Below are 19,801 nucleotides of genomic sequence, written 5' to 3' on the forward strand. Positions count from 1 at the left end.
GGTGTCGCCCTGGTGTTTGGTGATAACTTGTGCTAAAATTGGATTAGACTGCAATGGGGTGAGCACTCAACAGGAGGCAGAGGCCACTGAAGGTTAATCAGGGAACAAAATGACCACCTGTTTTTGCTACATGATGAAGAAACTCTTACTCAGCTGATTGGTGCATTTGTATAAAAACTTTTTTTCTGGTGGTTGTTGCCTGATTGCTCTCCTGTGGAGTCATGACTTCAGGAAGGTAATGTGTTTTTTATTTATTTCTGCTGATTGGAGTTTGTGCTGTAAAAACACCAGTGACGATAAAGGAAGTGAGAACACCGAGGTTTTCTGCATCCTGCTTCATTTCAAGGACCCTTTAACGATAAGTAAGCAATTAATTTTGCATTACTTGTAAGTAAACACGGAGAGTTTGTACATTTATGCAAACATAAGCAGACTTATGTGCAGAGTACCACATTAAGAAAAGCAGTAAAAGCATACATACCTTACAGAGAAATACAAGTACATTCGCAAGGCAAGCGCACACTTCTTGTTTGGGGAGTCTGCCAGGTTTTTCTCTCCACATGCCGACCGTGCGTCTGGCATCAAGGTTAAGGTCTGGAGACACACACAAGCTGTGTGCTCTGTCTGGCTTCCACATACTCTGAATGGGCTTTATGAATGGCTGTGACTCAAAGACTGAGTGAACACCAGGGTGCCGCACTCAACCCAATCCGACAACGGGTTCTGGAGAAAAGTCAAAAACCGACTTGTCTCCCAGCACAGCCAGCAACCGTGTTCAACTTAATACGCCAACAGGTTTTCTTTTGCTGCTTGAGCCAAAGTGCTTTTGAGCACCCCTCTGCTGTGTCTCAGGGTTCACAGGGTGCATGACTACATGTCTGTGTTTGTTCTCATTGTCCTATTGGAGTGGCGTCTGACTAGACGCAGTAAAGTCGGCTCTCGACGTTGCGTGGAGCCAGTGACTCAGGCTGCAGGTTAGTCATGGAACGTACAACGAACACACTTTGTGCCATTCATTACAGTAAGAAACTATCCACAGTTTATCATACAAAAGAAATGCAAACATAAAGTGCCTCGCAAAAGTATTTCACATCCCTTGAGGTTTTTAACCTGTTAGTCCAGACATAATGTTGAGAAAACGTTTTTTTGTAAAAAAAATATTAAAAATCAAACAGGTGGCGCACAAATGTATTCAGTCCTATACTCGCAAAAAATATCCAGTGTAATCATTTGCATTCAGAATTCACATTATAGGTCAACAGAGTTAACTTAAAGTTAATTAAAGCAAAAATGCAAAATTATTTTATTGTAATATTTTGCTGTTGTTGTTTTACCTGCTCAACAATAAACAACATTTTTATAAAATCTGTACAGGATCCAAAACATAAAAAGGCTGTTGCCTTACTAAAAAAAAACAGAGCATTTCCAAATGTTTTGGGTCATCAATTCTTGACTTGTGGTCAGGGGCCAAACAAAATCATTTCAAGGGCCACATATAGCCCCCGGGCCACAGCTTGGACACCCCGGATGTAAACTATCAGGCTGGGCGAGGGAGCATAGTTTTCAGATTTCAAAAAAGGTTGACCTTTCGACAACTCTAAAAATACCGCCCCAGCGACCAAGTAATGGTTTAGATCAAAGCACGTTCATATGTTAGAAAGGCCTGGTGAAGGTCTAAACCTAAATTCAATTTAAAATCTAAATGGTGTTGAAAGTTAAAGCTCATAAATAATATTATTTCAGTCTAAAGGAGCTTAAGATATTTAAAAAAGAATAGACAAAATGAGACATACCTCTAGACGCTCTGCAGCTGTTTTGCACTGAAAATTGGTCCTCTCACTAAGAAGGGCTGAATCCAAATACCTGACACACTTTTTAGATTTTTAAAGTAAAGTGTTTTGAAAACTTTGTGTTGATCCATCAAAATCCCAATAAATTACAATTGAAACCTTTAGTTGCAACGTCACAACATGTTGAAAAGTTCGAGGGATATGAATACTTTTTCACGGCACCATGTTTACACACCATCTTTTACATCTTCACCACTGCTCTATCAAAAGATCGAGCACTCGATTCACATTCAGATCCGAATCCAGACTAAAATCGGACTCGACAAACGGAGGTTTCGGCGGGGTGAGGGGGTGGAGGCCTGACGTGAGTGTTTCGAGCCAATCGGCAGCGTCAAACTGTGCAGGAGCCCGCCGTTTCCGAGACTTTCTAGTTGAAGGCGAAGGGGAGGTGCAGATTGGGAGAGGCGGAGGCGCAGGGACAACCTGGCTTGGGTTTATTACAGCAGGAGACGGAGGGAGCTCCAGTAAGAGAGAGGAACAAAGAGGGGATGGCAGGAAGTTGTCATCTTGCTGCTGAAAAGGCTGGGGCTGCTTGGTTTGAGGGGCAGGGGAGCGGTCAGGAAGTGAGTGTGCAGCAGATTTATGATCAGAGGCCTCAAGAGAGCCTGGAAGCAGGATACAGTCAAAAGGATTAGACAGATACGACATTAAGAATGTATTTCTAGTTCCCTTTTTGAGACTCACCATCACAAATAAGTGGCTCATCTAGAATATCATCAATAGACTGTCGAGGGTCCATCTGTTGCAGAGAGGAAGAAAAGATGCTACAGTCCTGAACTCAAAGATCTCTCAGTGACTTCCTTTTTTCTGCAGACCAACCTGGGCTTTCTGAATCGCCTCCTGTAGCTCTTCCTCCAAGCTGCGAATGCCAAGTGAGGTCTGAGCTGGACTTGCTGTAATCTGCAGTGGCAGCTCGAAGTCATGGCCAATCACATCACACGGCTAGCGGCAAAATCACATGATTGGACAAGACAGTTTAAATCAGTTGACAGGTGAGGATGAGTGCTCATTCACATGAGGAATTTGATAAATGTTTTAAGGCACAGTGATTTAGAGTGCAGACTGGAGTAATTGCTTTTAACGTTAACAGTACTTTGCCAAAGTATTCATTCCTCTTGAACTTTTTAGATTTTCTCACGTTACAACAGCAAACTTTAATGTATTTCATTCCTCTTGGCTAATTTACTGCTCAATATTCTCCTCATACTGGAACCTTTGTCCAGATTTTGTAAAAATTCAAACACCATGTATTACTTTGCTTCCACTTCACATTTATGCAACACTTTGTGTTGGTCTATAAAGTCTCAATAAAATACTGAAGGTTTGTGGTTGTAAAGTGCTAAAATGAGAAACTATCAAGGAATATTTTATAAAACATACTTTATGTCTTTATGACTTGTGCATATTACCTCAGCAAACAGCACCTCCGTTTGCACATTTAGTTCTGCCTGCCTTTTTAGGCGTCCCGGATCCTGTTGCAGGAACGGATGAAGGGATCCCTCCCCAGACTGGTTGGGGAGAAGTCACATTTATGCAGTACTACCCTAATATATCACATGCTTTCCAAATCTTTTGTGGCAAAACACTCAAACTTCTTACCTCAGTACCCGCTTGCAGGTAGAAGTCAGTATGCCGGCTTCTCTTCCTCTCCCTCTTCTCCAGCTTCACGCTCAGCTCTAAATGTTCCTGCTGCTGCTGTTCTCTGTCGGTTCTCCATGGAGTCCCACACTGCAGGGGCGAGGAGGACGACATGGGCAAACTGGGACTTGGAGTTCCTGATGCAGTGCTAGCAGGATCCCAGAACACAGTGCTGCTGAGACCACACTGTTCACCTGCCAAACTGACTGACGCAGCGTCAGCGAACGCTTTTGGGACAGCGTTCAGAGTCCCATTTGGATCTCTGTTGGGACTGTCACTGAGAATCCCATTAGGAATCCCCCCGTCTTGGATGTACAGTTGTTGGGTCGGGCTGCTGCCGGGCGAGCTCAGCCTGAAGCCGGGGCTGGAGCCAGGGCTCTGACAGGGTGGCAGCGGGGCACAAGGACTAAGGGGCTCCATGCTGGTGCCCAGCTTGCTAAGAGGAGCCGGGGTGGGGCAGGCATGCTGAAGCTGGAAGGGACGAAGGCGCTGCAACAAGGCCGGCTTGGTTCCAGAGACAGGAAGGCCACGTTTACGCAGCTGCTGCCTCAACTCCGACACCTGGGGGAACGGTCAACAAGCATTTTCAGCTTCTTCTAGTTATTAAAAATGATTAGTGGAAAATATATATATATATTACCGTTAGATCAACAAGATTTGCAGGAAGAAGCTCTGGTTTGGAAGTAAGATTTGCGTCCGTTTGAGTTTGGTTTGTTGTGGCAGGAACAGGTTGGAGGCTGAGCGGTGAGGCTCCACAAGACTTCACTAGATCATTGTGATCTCCACTGGAGGAGTGAAAGAGCGATCAACTCAGGTAAATGTCTGGATAAGTAATTCAGATATCTACACTGCTGGGTGTTGGTCAATTCACCTGCTCTATGATGATTCACACCTTTTAAATTTTGGTAGTTTTATGCAGGATTTGTTTGGAGTCATTGCTCTCATAATTTTTCAGATCTGAACAAGTGGGGAAAAATGTTGCATTTTCCAAAATGTTTTTCCTGTTATCCCAATTTTTTTTGGCTTACATTTGCATTTCAAAAGAATAAAGTGTGTTTTTAGAAAGATTTATATTCACTTTTAACCTATCATTTGCCATCTTTTTTTTTTTTTTGCTTTAATGATACTTAATGAGAAAACCCACAATATAAACACAAAAAACTACAAAAAGAGCAATTTTGCTGCTTTCTTGCTACCTTGACCATGTTTGAACTTGTTCAAACAAAATAACGGCATCAAAATGTACAAACTCTGCTTTTTGTATAGAAACACTCTATACACGGTAAGTTAGCATTTGGCAACGCTAACTGTTGCACATTTGCTGATTTAGCTTCCGTGAAAAACAATATTCATGAAGCTGGACTGAAAGCAAAATGCAGTTACCAAAAGGTTTTTTGATTAGGTACAGTTCATCATTATTGTTTGCATACCTCGGTACAACTGTAACCTGCTGCGGTGGCTGTAGTCGCTGCTGCTGCTGCTGTTGACTCTGCAGGATTTGAAGCTGGAGGAAGACCTGCTGTTGTTTCAGCAGATGGGAGTAGGCGGGGTCTAGCGGCTGCGTAGGGGCAGGGCTGCTCTGCTTAGCTCCTCCCGCTGGAAAACATGGGAGTGAAACATGTTAGCAAAATGAAGGAATATTTTTGCAATAAATGGAGAAAAGTAGAGCTTAAGTTTAGCACCTCCAGTCCCAGACGCTCCCTTCTGGTCTGGAGGAATGTACTGATGATACTTGAGTTTCTTCATCTTGGGTTTGATGTCCCGCGGTTTCCGTGGGCGGGTAAGGTGATTGAAGTTTAGGGGAGGGGGCAAAGACGAGGGGCAGATCGGGCTGGGAGGCCGAGCTGTCTGTAAACACACACATTGCCAACATCTCTCTAAACAGTAGCTACAGTATATTACATAGTACAAGTGAATACTTTCCACATGGAGAGTTTCATTTGAAATGTCAGCTTATTGTAAAATATTTGACATGTTTGGCCCTTGCTAAGGTTACATTCTTTATGTGTAAATGCCTCACAAATGTCCTGATGACACTGTGTGCCGCCTCTGACCTACACCACCGGAGTTTATGTGTGAATATGTTAACCTACATGGCAAGCACCAACTCCCCCCAGAAGTACAAAGTGACAGTAATGACTGCAGGGCAGCTTAGTACAGAAAAAAACACAGGATTGGCCATCCTGTTAGGTTAAAGAACACCACAGCGCTTTTCTTGTGTACTTTGTTGTACACATGCTGTGAATGCCACCAGAAAATATGCATGAATAAATTATTATTTTAGATTACTTTTAGATATATTTATTTGCGTTTTGCTATAACTGTATCTTCCAGATTAATAAAAAAATATATATATACAAAAACGTTGATGGAACTAACAAGAACCAAACTGAAATGATCTTGTCCTGAGACTGGATGATACCTTTGGCAGCAGGGGTGTTGTCTGAGAGGTCAGGAACATCCCGTTTGGTCTTCCAGTTGGTGCCAAGGAGTTTGATTCGCCCAGCGTCACGCTCAGAGGTTGTCTGATGCCCGCGGTTGCCGGAAGCAACGTCAAACCGGACTGAAAGCATAAAGAAACAAAGTGCATTTCAGAAAAATAATGACATTTTTCTGTTTGTAAAGCAAGAAAAAAAAAGCTAACTTTACCCATTTTAGAAATGAATCATCTTTATTGTATTTCAAATGTTACATGTTTTTGACAATGTATATGTAATATACTGGCAAAATGTACAGTGTGGCAAACTCAAATTATAACTCGTCTGAGAACAGACTTAAAGGATACAAATAATTAACTACGATTGTTAAGAATTATACATTGCCAGGTGGGTGGGGCCTCAATCATTTATGGGTAATATGGTGGATTATCATAACTAACAGTTTGAGTTTATGCAGAAATTTTGTTAAAGCTATTGATATGTTTGTTTAGGTTTCAGAAATACAGAAACTCAGTTGGGATAACTGGGACAGTTAAACCCCTGGAAATGTAGATTTAGGGGCTGTTAGTTGTTTTTTTTTTGTTTGTTTTTTAAATCATACGTAATGATCTTCAAACCATCTTGGGATGAAAGTTCAATGATCTTTGCACATGCTATGATCACCCCCTTGTGGTTAAAGTAAGTAAATCTTTACCTGGCACCTTTCGAGATAAAAATCTCAAAATACATGAACAGAGAAAAACACACAACAAAATAAAAGCGGTTTTAAATTGATAAAATAGATAAATGAGTATTCAGTATTAGCCGAATTAATCAAAATATAGGTTGGACTGCAGGCAGTTGGAGCCACTTCAAGCATTAAGTTTGCAAAGACAGCTAACATCTTCATCCGAGTTGAGAGTGTTTGCATGGGGTAGCATCAGGTTAAGTGTTGTTCATATTTGGTAATTGACGTTTACATTTTATTGCAGTGAGTCTTATCTTATTTATATGTAGTATCTCAAAGCTACAATCCTCCTGCAACAAGATTTTCATCCCAGGACTGTGTCAGTCTGATTTAACCTGATAATTACAAATGTTCAGTGTCAGATGCAGAGAAAAACGGAGCTGAAGTATTTATTTAAAGTTTCATGCAGTCACACGGTAAAAAACAATGCAGATATGCAAGTTTCTGACAGGGTCATTCACCAGACAGTGGTGTTAATGGCTTTCTGCTGTCTTCAATACCTGTGCATGACTGGGATTGTTATTAAGGGTCAGGCCCACAGCTGAGCAGTCACTTAGTGGTTGGTCAACTGGGAGGCCTGGCAGGGAGGAAATAGATGGGGCTTGGAGAGCGGCATGTTGCTCCGTGTTTAAAGACGAGATGGAGGAAGAGATGTCCTCTTCGAAGACATCAGCGGGGAACGAGGCAAGACCTGAGGAAATCACCAGTCCAGGGATGCAAGATCAAAACAGCAAGGAAACAGGATTTTGGGAAGAATTTGTTTCCAAATGAGTCGGTATGTGTGTTGCCGAGTATTTATTTACCATTCTCCAGGGGCAACGTGTGCTCAAGCTGTTGCTCTGCGGCTGCTGGAGGTAGCTGGATCCTCTCAGTGAGGGTCTGTGAGGGGCGAGCCTTCCTCTGCCTCAGGGCCCCACATACAGTCCTCTCTACGGGTGGAAGACAGAAGGAGGAATGTTGCAGATTAAAAGGAGAGAACAGGACAGATGGGAGATCAGTGCAGACGGAGAGAGAGAGAGAGAGAGAGAAGATTGGAGAAAGGGAAGCAACAGGACTAGAGAACATATGTGATGTGAGTGTGCAGAACAGCTTCGCCACAGGCAGCGAGTTCCAGTCCAAACCAGCAGAGGCATCAGGAAATAGTAAACACTTTTTCCCACAGGGAAATGTGTCGTCTTGGATGTGTGCACACACAGTCCCTCTCACTGTTTTTTTAAATGTCAGAAGAAAGAGCTTTTAGAGAAATTACATCTTTTTGAAATGCCTGATACTATAATAATAGCTCTTTTAAATCAAAGGCAGGGTTAGGGGGTATGGAAATGAAGAAGATGAGAGTTTAGAAGAGGAAGAGATTAGAGAGAGAAGAAATGATGACTGCGATTGTCAGATTATCATGTGCCGTCAGTCACTGATGTGTCGGCTTCTTTTAAAGCAGCATTACACTATGCAACAAGGTCACATCTTAGTTTCACAGATAGTGAAGCACAGTACACTGTGACACACACGCACGCCTACACACACACACGCCCTCAGCTGCTGTACAGCAGATGTAACGCAGACAGAGACGGAGTACCAAGAGGGCAAATCTGTTATTGTGCACAAAGCTGAAGGCAGAGAGAGTAAAGCAAGAAGCAGACAGCAGCTTCACCGTCGGCTTGGCATCACCTTGTGCAGTTTCAGCGCTCAGACCACCAGGGGGCAACTTCTGAGTGACGCCGTCCTCAGTTTGACGCTGCATCAGAAAACATTAGGTCAGTTTATTCAAATGAGTCCAGCTTTATTACACAGCTTTCTATATTCGTAATATGACTGGCATTACACAGAGCTGCAAAGATTCTCAATTCGCTCCAACTTTATTCTTTTTATCAAAAAAACCTGTTGTCACTTCTCTAAATAAATGGATCTTTAGTAGTTGCCCTAAATACATAAATATCCTCTAAGGATATTTATACAAAGCAATCTTTTGGGGGGGGGTATAGTTAGATGGCCACAAAAGCCTCATGTATCAATTATGAAAGATCAAGAGATGTTTCAAATTATTGCGTTGATTTGCAAAAGTTAAAGTTTTATGAAATTTTAAGAAAGTTATTTTTTGGATCCTACGCAAAAGCGTTTATTATATTCTCCCACATACAGTCAACATCGGAAGTTTGTGTGGCTTAAAATACATGACTTGTTATATTATATTGTACAACTTACATGAGCTTCACTCCGCTTTTTCTCTGTTTTCTGGTGAGTGGAGGCAGATTTCAACCCTGCAGACAAAACATATGAATAACAGGATGTAAAAAAACAAAATGTGTTCTTACTTATAGTTTTAGAAATTAAAAGAAGTGGGTGATGGAAATAAAATCCACTGAAAACCTTCAGATTTTCCACTCATCCCTGCAAGTCACAGCATGACGAACCGTAGAAGTGAAGATCAGTAGACTATTGTCATTTTTTCTATTTCAACATTTCTAAATACATTCAGATATTGACTCCTCTATGTCTTTCTAATAGAGACAACTGACAGTGTGTTAGGAGCATTCTGCATTTACACTTGACTTTATTAAATCTGTATCTATGAACCAACAAAAGTGAGAATTACTTCTTAGACTTGTGCAACTTCTTTTAAATCTGGTTGCCGATAGTTTTGCCAACTTTTAAGTTGTTTTCAACCCTTCAGGTGGGCATCAACAAAACCATTCAGCCCTCGGGGTTTTATTTTGACTTGCACCATTTATTCTGAAATATATTCATACTCTGCTGCAGAAGTGCAATTTTACACTCAAAATAGTTTATTTAGTGGAGGGGAAACTACCACACGTTTTGGCAAATGTCTCAACAAATTATTGGTCAACAAATGACCACAAGAAAATACCTAAACTTCTCAGTTACAGCAATAATTTAAAAGTTTAAATGAACTGAAGTTGTTACAAGCAAGACTAGATGAGGTTTATCTCCCAATCACACAGAATAAACAGGAAAGTGTAAGAAGTAACAATGTCTAAAGTTCACTTATAGAGAACTGCAGCTCAGAGTGGAAACCTGGAGCTTTGTTTCCACTCAGCGGTACAACACAGGTCAGTGCAGTTTAATTTCTTCATATTAATAAAAAAAAAGTACTAGTTTCACTGGGAGATTTTCTCACTTATAACAAGATGTTTTTTCTCAAGTTATAAGTGAAATAATCTGCCAGTGTAACTAGAACATTTTCAACAATATTAAGGAGTTACTGACTTAAACAAGCTCCTAATTAAGACAAGTTAATTTTGTCTTTTTTCAAGTGTACTAAGATATTTGCACATGAAACCAGACAAAAGTACTTAGTAAGACTTTGTGTATTTGCAGTGTGAAAATGAGATAAAATCTCCATAACATCCAGTAGACACTATATATAACTGAGATTCATGGCAGAAAAAAGAAGCAATTCTGTTCTACTATCAAGGTGTAAATGTGTGGAGGGTTAGGGTTGGGTGCTGTGGGCCTGTTTCTCTTTCACAGGCCCTAAGAACCTTGTTAGTGTGTCTAAATTTCTCAATTTGGGATTTTACTGCTGCAGAGAAAGATGAACAGTAAAATAAATGCTATAATATTTTCTCTGCTATTATTGCCATCTATTGCGTCACCCTGGTGGATTAAAACATCATGTTTTTAAAGGTTTTGCCATTTTCACAAAAGGTTAATATGAAAAAGTAAATGAGATTTGCATCGTCTTTGATTTAAAAGCGGTGGCTCTGCCGTGGTTAACAACACATGCAGCTTGCTGCCAGAGCAGAGCACTCAATCAAAGGTTAATAACGCAAGCTAACCTGGGTCTGCATTGATTTCGCTCAGCCTTCGGTTCTGAATCCTCAGCTGCAGGACTGAAACAAAACAAAGATGATGAGCTGTGCTGAGAGAAAGACAGATCTGGAAACAGAAATTCAGCCAAAGAAAAGCAGAAAGCAATCAATCCAAGGCACTTTACCAACAGCTCAATAATGCATGCTTGTAAATCAATTAGCCTGTAGATGGAGTACATATTCTTTAATGCTTATCACATAAAACACACAGGTGAAGCAGGGTACAGCTGGGCCTCTGGTACACTTTGGTGTGTACTGAGACCTGAGAGACCTGAGAAAGCAGGTGGGGAGGGGGCAGCGCAGCAGGGAGGAGGTTGAGGTTTCTATTTATCCCTCTGTAAATCTATTTCTGTTGGTCCCATCCCCCCTTCAGCTGTCCCGCTCTCTTCACAAGCCTCTCATACATCCTGTCCTGCTCACGTCATGCTCGTTTGTGCTGCTAGCCGCAGTCTTCCTGATTTCCTCTCTCTCAGTATGAAAGTGTGGTAATCTGGAATTAAATTGTTGTCTGAAACAAGTTTGTCAGCTCAGTTTCAACTATTCATTTGTTGTTTGAACTTTAGATGCCATGCAAACCTTTGACTTCGCTTCTAATCCTCTCAAAACTAAATGTTGGTGAAGGTCAGGATCAAACAGGGAAATCATGCTTCTTCAAAGTTCTCAAAAACTAATTTTGCCTCCCAGTAAAACTCGAAAATGAGCATTTTCTGCTACACCAGTTGTGATGAAGGCCTACTAATAAAAAAGATCACAGCCCAAACAGACTATAATATTCCCAAATGCCCAGTCACGACGCTTCCTTTGGAGACGTTTACTGGAAACAGCTCATGTATGTACAGACGAGATTTGGAGCAGAGCAGCTGCCTAAAGAATCCTGTTTTCCAGCAGCTGTTTGAACACCTAGGGGACTGTCATTTTCTCGCCTTTCTATTTTGCAGCCATTCACGACAGCTGCCTGGGAATTCAGCAGCCGCTACAAGTCGTAGGAAATGTAGCATTAAAATATGCAGTGATGGAAAGGTTGTTTGTGGCAGAGTGGCTGTTGAATCCCAAAAGGATGTCATGCAGAAGCACCTTTTAAGGTTTTATTATTGTTAGTAAAAGCATGTGGTGCGTAGTTTTTTTTTTTATTATTTACAGTATCAGGTCCAGTGTTAGTGTAGAGTTGTGCTCACTGGCCCAGTTAAGAAATCCAAATAGACTTTTTTCCAACCCCTCCAGCTTATTTTTTTAAGCTTATTATCTTAATGCAAATGGCAAAATGACTAAAATTTGTGTGTAGCAGCCAAATTCACCCAAGGTTTTCATTTTTTTTTTTACCCCTCCAAGGGGTCTTTTGTTGGCTCTAGAGTCTCTTATATGACAGTAGGCTGACAGGAAACAGGGAAGGAGAGGGGGGAAGACATGTGGCAAATGTCGTCGGGCCCGGGAGTCGAACCCACGACGGCCGCGTCGAGGACTCAAGGCCTCCAAATACTGGTTGCACTAACCCCTACGCCACCACGGCACGCCCAGGCTTTCATTTTTTATTGATGACATCAGTGTCAACCATTGTTTTAACACTCTTATCTTCCATGTTTTGTAGTGGTTTTACACCATCTGAATCCCCTGGGTGCATAGTATGGCAGTGGCTCTCAAACTTTTATAACAAGTATCACTGCAGTAAACGCTAAATTTTAACTAGAGACATTTTAAAGCAGTTCAACAAAAGTAATTTTGTTGTAGTCTGTCTTGAAAAAAACAACAAAAAAAACTGAAAGAAAAACAAACTTATCCAAAGGCACTGCCTGACTCGAATAAGCATGCCGGGTAATTTTATGCTCCTTTTTTACTCAGAAGCCCAAGTATCCAGGTAAATATCAACAGAAAGGTCCCAAAAAGTCCCAAATGGAAAATTAAGGCTTTCTTTTTTATTTTATTTTTTGTTTTTTTGAAAATACTGACATTCAAATTCAATATGGCTACCTTGCACGTAAGGCATCAACCTTCTTTAAGGAACATATTGCTACACTTTGAAAGCAGAAACTGCTGAACAATACAGTGCTACTAGCTTGTAGTGCCAACAGTAGTGAGTCTGGTCACTACAAACAACAGTTAGCAAATCCACTGCAGATCAAATTTAAAACTGCTGAGGTAAATAAATCGTGGCGTATGCATCCAGCAGGACTTGTTTAACGACTTCTTCTCCTTAAGTTTGTAGAAGTTCACCAGATTTTCTCTGCACTTCTCTTTTAAGAAATGTCAGAGAAATAACATGCTTTGGCTGCTAATGCTTTGTAGCTCTTTATCACGGTTTGTTTGTGTTCGTCTTGAAATGGTACCAACATCTCAGCACAGAGCACAACTAAAGTCAGCCAGAATGTCACCTGTTGTACTTCTAGCAAACGTTGAGAACCCTCCAGGGAACGGATGTTGTTGGACCTTTGTGTATGTGTCCATGTGGAGATTATTGCTAGCTCAATAATCTTGAGAATTTTGTGAAGTTGTGCCTTTGAAAATGAGCACCCCTTGATTTAAACCAGGGTTCTGCAACACTGAGATGTTCTGCATCTTTTGGAGGCATTTTCACTGTAACACTTATTTATCTTAATCATCTCCTTGTTCATCAGACCTGTTCAGTTGATTCAATCATTCATTTGATTCAGATATGTTTGAGAAAGCCATGCATGCATCCAAAAGTTGCAAGACAGTGGTGTTTTTAAGCATCATCTGGTATCATCTGTGTTCTCTTTGTTTTTGCTTCAGTTATTTTGTTTCTGTTCTCTTAACCTTCAGCCAGTCGCAGCAGATAGCAGATTCTGGGTCTGGTTTAACTGGAAGTGTCTTCCTGTTAAAAAGGGGTAATTCTCCGTCTCATACTTCGTCGGGATCCTAAGGTTTGCTTTAAGGTCAGTGACTTGATGCAGTCAGCTGCGCTTCCTTAGATGGACAGCTTTAGCAACTGGCGAAAAAAATGATCCATTAAATCTGACGGTATTCTGTTGAGATGTTTGTAATTCTGTCAGAATCTGTCTAAATGATTTGAATGGATTAGAATGAATTTGATTGAATCTGGACCCAATTTAATTTTTTAGAATACAGTCTCCGCTTTTGTTTATTTGTTTCTCAATAAACAAAAATATTCAGCTGTATCAGTAGTTCGCAGGATCCAAGTTACAACTTTCAACTCAACAGAAAATGCGCTGATGCACTGAAAATGTGCGACTGCAACCCAGATTGAGCCACAGCAGAGACCAAGTGTGTCACGTTGTAGACCCTCTAATCTGTTGACATAGGAATTGAATAAACCGCCTCTCACCGCAAGGTTACACACATGCTACACACACACACCACGACGGTGGAGTAAAGTCGGCCTAAGGGAGAGACCTGTCACTTGAAAATCCTGATTTTGAAATCTTTCTCCAATGTGAGAAGATGACAAGTGTTTGATCTGTTCCTCCCTGTCCAACCAATTCTGCTGCACAAGTGCACAGAAGAAGTCAACAACAAATTCAGCGGTGCAGCGAAGTGGTGTCGCTATGGTTTCACCACTCAATTCTGAAAAGAACCACATTTTATCCTGTTAACACCAAGATTTCAAGTCATTTTATATATCACTGGTGACAAACGCATGCCATGGACTGGATACTAAACCAGCCGCACATGTCACTCAACTCTTTTTAATCAAATTGATTTGATAATGTTTAATCTTTTGTTTGTTTTGTTTTATATCTGGGCTGCCCAAAGTGGGTCCTGGAGGTCCGGCATCCTGCATGTTTTATTTCTCTCCCTGCTGGTAGTAACAACCTCTTCAGCATGTCAATGTTCTTCTTAAACCTTCTAACGAGCCGTCATTTGATCCAGGTGTGTTAAACCAGTGGGAGAACTAAAACACGCAGGATGCCGACTTTGAACGCCACTGTTTTATATTTTTGTGTAAATACTGTGATATTCTGATACTTCAACACAAAATGATACCATGACAATACATTACTCAATGGCCTATTTCATAGTGAAAACAGCAGCTTCTAGTATCTGCTGAGAGAAAGAGAAAAAAGTCCATACAGTTGTGTTCAAATCTGTGCAGTTTGGTTCATAATTCATCCACACTGATTCTGTTTTCTTGCAAAAACTGTAATTAATTTTACACCTAAAATACATCCATATTGTCAAATTTTATGCAGATTTCTACATGACTTGGCCAATGTTTTGAAGGAATCTCCATTCACTCAAAGTTTACTATTCCTTATTTTAGTTATTGTACACTTTAGTAGCTAGAAATGCAAACTCCATCGTTGTTTATGGCTTATCTGGTTATTATTTAATGCAGTTACCACTTATGAGGGTATCTCTCCACCACCTGGAAACTGACTTTTTCCACTCAATTTTTTAATTTTTTGCAAAATAGCTTTAATAGTATTACCATTGATTTTTAACTGGATTCATGTCTGGACTTTAACTGAGCCATTCTAGTATGTAAATATGCTCCGAATCTTTAGCTCTGGCTGCAGGCTTTGTCCTGCTGGAAGGTCCAGTTCAGTTTCAGATCATTTGCAGCCTGTAACAGGTTTCATTTCATGACTGTCTTATTTAGCTTTGTGAATTTTCCCATCATCTCTGACGAGCTTCTTGGTATCTCCTGAAAAGAAGCATCACAAAAGCATGCTGCTGCCACCACCGTGTTTCATTGCAAGCTTGACGTTTCAGGGTAATGGGTAGAGTTAGTTTTCCACCACACACAGCTTTACAGGTGGGCCTGAAAATTATCTTCAAGCAGCCACTTTCATCCACTAGTTTTTAAGCTTCAAACCAAACTTTGTATGACTTTCTATCACCAATCGTTTACTCTTTTTTTGGCTGCTTCTCTGACAGATGTTCTCCTTGTCCAACTTTGCAGTTTAGATGGACAGCCATGTCTTAATATGTTTTCATATGTGCCATAATAAGTCTTATTTTTTGTTTGGTGGTTTGAACTGAGAACTGCAATTTCCAAACTTTGAGAAACTGCTTTATAACTTAAGTCTGGCTTAAACATCTAGACAGATAATTAGTTCAAAAGGATTTTATTACAGGGTACCAGAGTGTAAGGTGCTAAATACAGATGCACACTACTCTCTTTTTGTTTATAAAAAATGTAGAAAACCTTCCCCTTCTACTTCACTATTATGTCCTACCTTGTTTATGTCTTACTGAAGTTCTTAAATTGCTGTGTTCAACTCTTGCTACCATAAAATGACAGACATTCACATATTTCTGATTATGGTGAAAACAGTATCTGAAATGGAAAGCGTATTTTGTGGCAAAGCAATTTTAACCCGCATGATTAACGTCCGGCTGGTTCTCACCTGACCGGAACTTGTTCCTGATGAGAAGCGACCTCTCGGAGGCCAGGAGAGTCATGGCGGAGCGGAGCAAAGGAAGTGGAGCCAGGAGAAAGAGGAAGTTCCTTGCGTCGCCCTACCAGGTGGAATGGGCTTCTGTCCTTCTGTCTCTCGCTGCTCAGGAAACATCAGAGCCAAGGAGGGACGGGAGGTGGAGAGACAGATGCTTATTAATCTACCGATAGAGATAATATATTGATAGAGGCACACACACAAACACACACACCCAGGCACAGCAGCGATAGACATAGCAGGAAATGGAGACGTCTCAGACCTGCAGGCTGACTGAACTCTATGGCGAGCAGCTCTGGAAGCAGCAGGCCTCCCTGCAGACAGCCTGTCATAATCGCACTGAGTGTCACAGAGGCCCACCCACAGCCAGAGACACAGCTAACGACACACAGAATTAAACAGACAAGAGGCAGAGCGAGGAGCCAGGAGGAGGAAGAGGAAGAAGAAGAGGGGTGCCAAGCTCGGATGAGTGACGGAGACAGAAAGCCCCGCGGATCCTGAGACATCAGGGCCCCGAGGAGCCTGATTGTGACGGACAAACATGAAGTCACAACACCTACAGCGCGCCGCCACATAGCTACACAGTGACAGCAGCTTGTGAGCTGAAGGAAGAAGGGCTGACTCAAACAGAGAGAGCTGGAAATCTGCATAAGCCACATCAGCACGCGCACACACAACCTATTAACAATATTGATCCGAGAAATAGCCGGCAGCAGAACACCCAGAGGAAGTCTGTTTGAGTGTACAAACACACACACATGCTGTGGAATAGCTGAGGTGATGCATGCTAATTCAGCTCCTCCTAGTCCCCGTTTCCATAAACACACACCGACTTTGCTTATTTATGATTGAAGGGGTCCTAAACGAGGCCACTCGCTCATTACTGCCATCAAGCAACAAGAAGTTGATTGAGATTTCATGTCTGGCAGAGGAGAGGCTCGACTGCAGGGCACCAAGGTACAAGAAGGAGCTGCGAACGCTAAGAGAATAAAAGCAAGAGAATGAAAGAGAATACTTACAGGAAAAGGGAGAATTGAGTCTCTCGGGGGAAATTGGAGTGGCTTTAAGATTAAATTGAGAGAGGTGCGAGACGGAGGGAAGAGAGAGAACTTCGTAGTGCAGTTAATGACACTTTCTGTCTTTCATGTTCTTTTCATGTCTTTTTTCCTCCTGTTTCCACACTTGGCTCTTTGTCCTGAAGGTGCAGAAGCAAGGAGGAGAAGGCTCTGCAGTTTCTCCGTCCCCTCACTCTCAAAACTTCTCTCCCTCTGCCCCGTCAGCCCCTGAAGCATCACAGATCCTCGGTGCCAACTGTGAGGGACTGTCAAGCCTCACCCCCCACCCCCACTTTATGACCTCGTCTCCCATCCTCGCCCTCCTCCCTCAAAGCCAGTCACCCTCCCCTGACACCTGCTGGCTGCTTGACAGAAGCTCAAAGACGGGCGAGCTGCTCTCATGTTTGTACTTGACTCTGACAGGAGCAGAACCACAGATAAAAATTAGTGCAGTTCTTTAAAGCGAGGAGCTGAACTGGCACATAATGTGATGGTTAGAAAAGTGAAACCAGGATAAGAAGACAGTTTATTACACAGCAACAGGAGAAGCCCTGGAGTGTTTTGGACTCACGTCAAATTATGTGCTGCAGCAGGACTGCAGGCTCATATGCTCCTGTCAAGATACCTTTGGGTCACCCGGTAAAGTGATTTAGTAGTGTGTGTACATGCAGGGGTGTGTGTGTGTGTGTGTGTGTGTGGCACCGTGGAAAGTCACAGGTCAGTAAGTCTGCACGCTTTACAGCGTCTATATGCACCGGCCGTCAAGCGAAATCACCTGAGTTTCACCTCAGTGTTCAAGCTCAGCTGGGGGGACGAATAGGGGAGGGTCTGCCTGCATGTGCCCGGTCACGCTTTTACATGTGTAACTATAGGCTGTCAGAGGGAGGGGGGGGGAAATGGGGTAAGTGAGTCTGTAGCTGGAGCACCTGTTCCTCCAGTTTGACAGACAAGCCGGTGTGTGTGCTGGTTCAGCAGGTCATGGAGAAGAGGGAGGGGAGGCGAAGAGAGAGGACGGCGAGGAGGAGAGGATGAAGCAACAAGCCGGTTGGTCAGGAGAGCAGGTCCTGAAAGAGAAGAAAAAAAGAGGTTAGATCAGTTTTATCTGATGTGGAGATCCTCGAAATACTTGAGGAAGTGTTCATGTTCAATAAACGGCATCCCATTTTGTTACATTACAACCACAAACGTCAATTTATTAGGAATCTATTTAATGGAGTGACAAAATAACACAATTGTGAAGTTTGTTTTTAAAAAAAACCTAAAGAGTGCAGTTTGCATTTATATTTAAGCCTTTTCCACGATACACCTGAATTAAATCCAGTCTTTTTTAGTGTAACTTATTCTCAATTTAAATCCAGGTGCTCTGTGAACAACTCAGATCAAGACAAAAATAAGACAAGTTTAAGTCAGACTTCCATTAAAGATCAAATCTAGTGTATTTGGAAGAATCACAAGAAGAAATGTCATTGCTGAAAGAATGCAATTTGTTAAAAGCAAAGATGGAAGAAGTTTCTCTGGCCATCCATCCATTATCTGTGGCTTGGTATCCACAAATGTCTTTTTGTACTCTCCACAGTCGATAGAGACCTGCATGTGGTTTTAAAAATATATACAATAAGGTTTTTTTTATTATTATTTGGAAAATTGTACTGAATTTTCACAACGTAAAGATCCTAAAAGTGCCACTAATATATTTTTTGGATCCGTTTTTTTTTTTTGTCAATGTGTTGGAAACTGTTTTTTTACATAACAAAAAACATATAGAAGAAAATATATCCACCCACCTTTTTGCTATTCTTTTCCCCATTTTATTTTAAACCCTAAAACTAGTTAGAAAATGGTAGTTCTTTAGAAATTGCAGTAAACCTTTCCCCCCCACGAAGGCCCAGAAGTATTTGTGGGTCTAAACTTAATTTTAGTCTAGTTTAGCTTCGGGCAAAAATGGCTTCTTTGGATTGTAAAAGTTTAATACCACTACGCAAGAGGCAGGGTTCACACTGAACAGGTTTCATGTCTAGGCTGGATGAAACAAGAAACATGATAAACATGCGTTCATGTACACATTTGCTAGTATGCTAACAAAACAGCATGCATATTTTTGAGCTGTGGATGAAAACCAGCATAAACAGTAAGCAAACTTCCAGGACCTTCTTGTTAAAGGCTGACAAAATACATAAATACTTACAATACGAATGCGAAGCCGATAGAGATGCTATAAACGTAGCCTATCTCACAGTTTTTAGAGTTAGCCAAACAAAATCTCAATGCAAGTTTCTGGTAGTAATTTGAAGAAAAAAAACCATTTGGAAATAGTTAATACTTTTGCGAGCCACTGTATTCTCCAGTGAAGGTTGCAGTGAAACAACTAATGGACCACAAACTGTAAGGGAGCCTCACTTTAATAAATCGCTAAAGATAAAACCATTCTTCCAGGTGCCACCCACCCACTCTGTTAGTCTGAAAACCTTCTCCTGCATTTGTCAAACACTATAAAGAAGGAAACACATTAATAAAACCCGGTTGCAAAGACAGAGAGACACAATATTGTTAGAAAGGTGATGTAATCGCTTTTCCTCTCTGGTCACCCACCCCAGATATGCCCTCTCCTCTGCAGCCGGGACTCCCTTTCTGATTAGCACCTGTTACCCTCCTTCTTTCTCCTCCTCCCCTCCCCCCAACATGCAAACAGACACCCACACACACGCAGCAGGGCGTTAAATCCTGCACTGTGTCTGACGAAGAGGCAGACTTGCACGGAGTTAACCTTCTCCCTCTAAAGTATCAGATTTCTTTAAATGATGCAGAATAGCAAAATGAATGAATAAATAAAAGGGGCGGGGGACTTCTGGTCGAGTGAAGAGTGTGAGATAAGCAGAATCAGGTGGTTTCATATT

General features: G+C 41.6%; 1 protein-coding gene across 1 annotated transcript; it reads right to left on the minus strand.

Moving 5' to 3' along the window:
• Positions 1–1,439: 1,439 nt before the first annotated feature.
• On the minus strand, positions 1,440–17,179 carry LOC114139149 (myocardin). The gene is made up of 16 exons (XM_028008863.1): positions 16,872–17,179; positions 15,805–15,954; positions 10,448–10,501; positions 8,853–8,908; positions 8,319–8,385; positions 7,457–7,582; positions 7,154–7,344; positions 5,911–6,051; positions 5,171–5,336; positions 4,919–5,084; positions 4,129–4,273; positions 3,450–4,049; positions 3,260–3,358; positions 2,670–2,792; positions 2,535–2,589; positions 1,440–2,455 (listed from the first exon to the last, which is right to left on the minus strand). The coding sequence occupies exons 2-16, from the start codon at positions 15,857–15,859 to the stop codon at positions 2,040–2,042; spliced, it is 2,460 nt and encodes an 819-aa protein (XP_027864664.1). The 5' UTR covers positions 15,860–15,954; positions 16,872–17,179; the 3' UTR covers positions 1,440–2,039.
• Positions 17,180–19,801: the final 2,622 nt, after the last annotated feature.

This window comes from Xiphophorus couchianus, chromosome 3 (genome assembly GCF_001444195.1).
Source record: "Xiphophorus couchianus chromosome 3, X_couchianus-1.0, whole genome shotgun sequence".
Classification (NCBI taxonomy): Eukaryota; Metazoa; Chordata; class Actinopteri; order Cyprinodontiformes; family Poeciliidae; genus Xiphophorus; species Xiphophorus couchianus.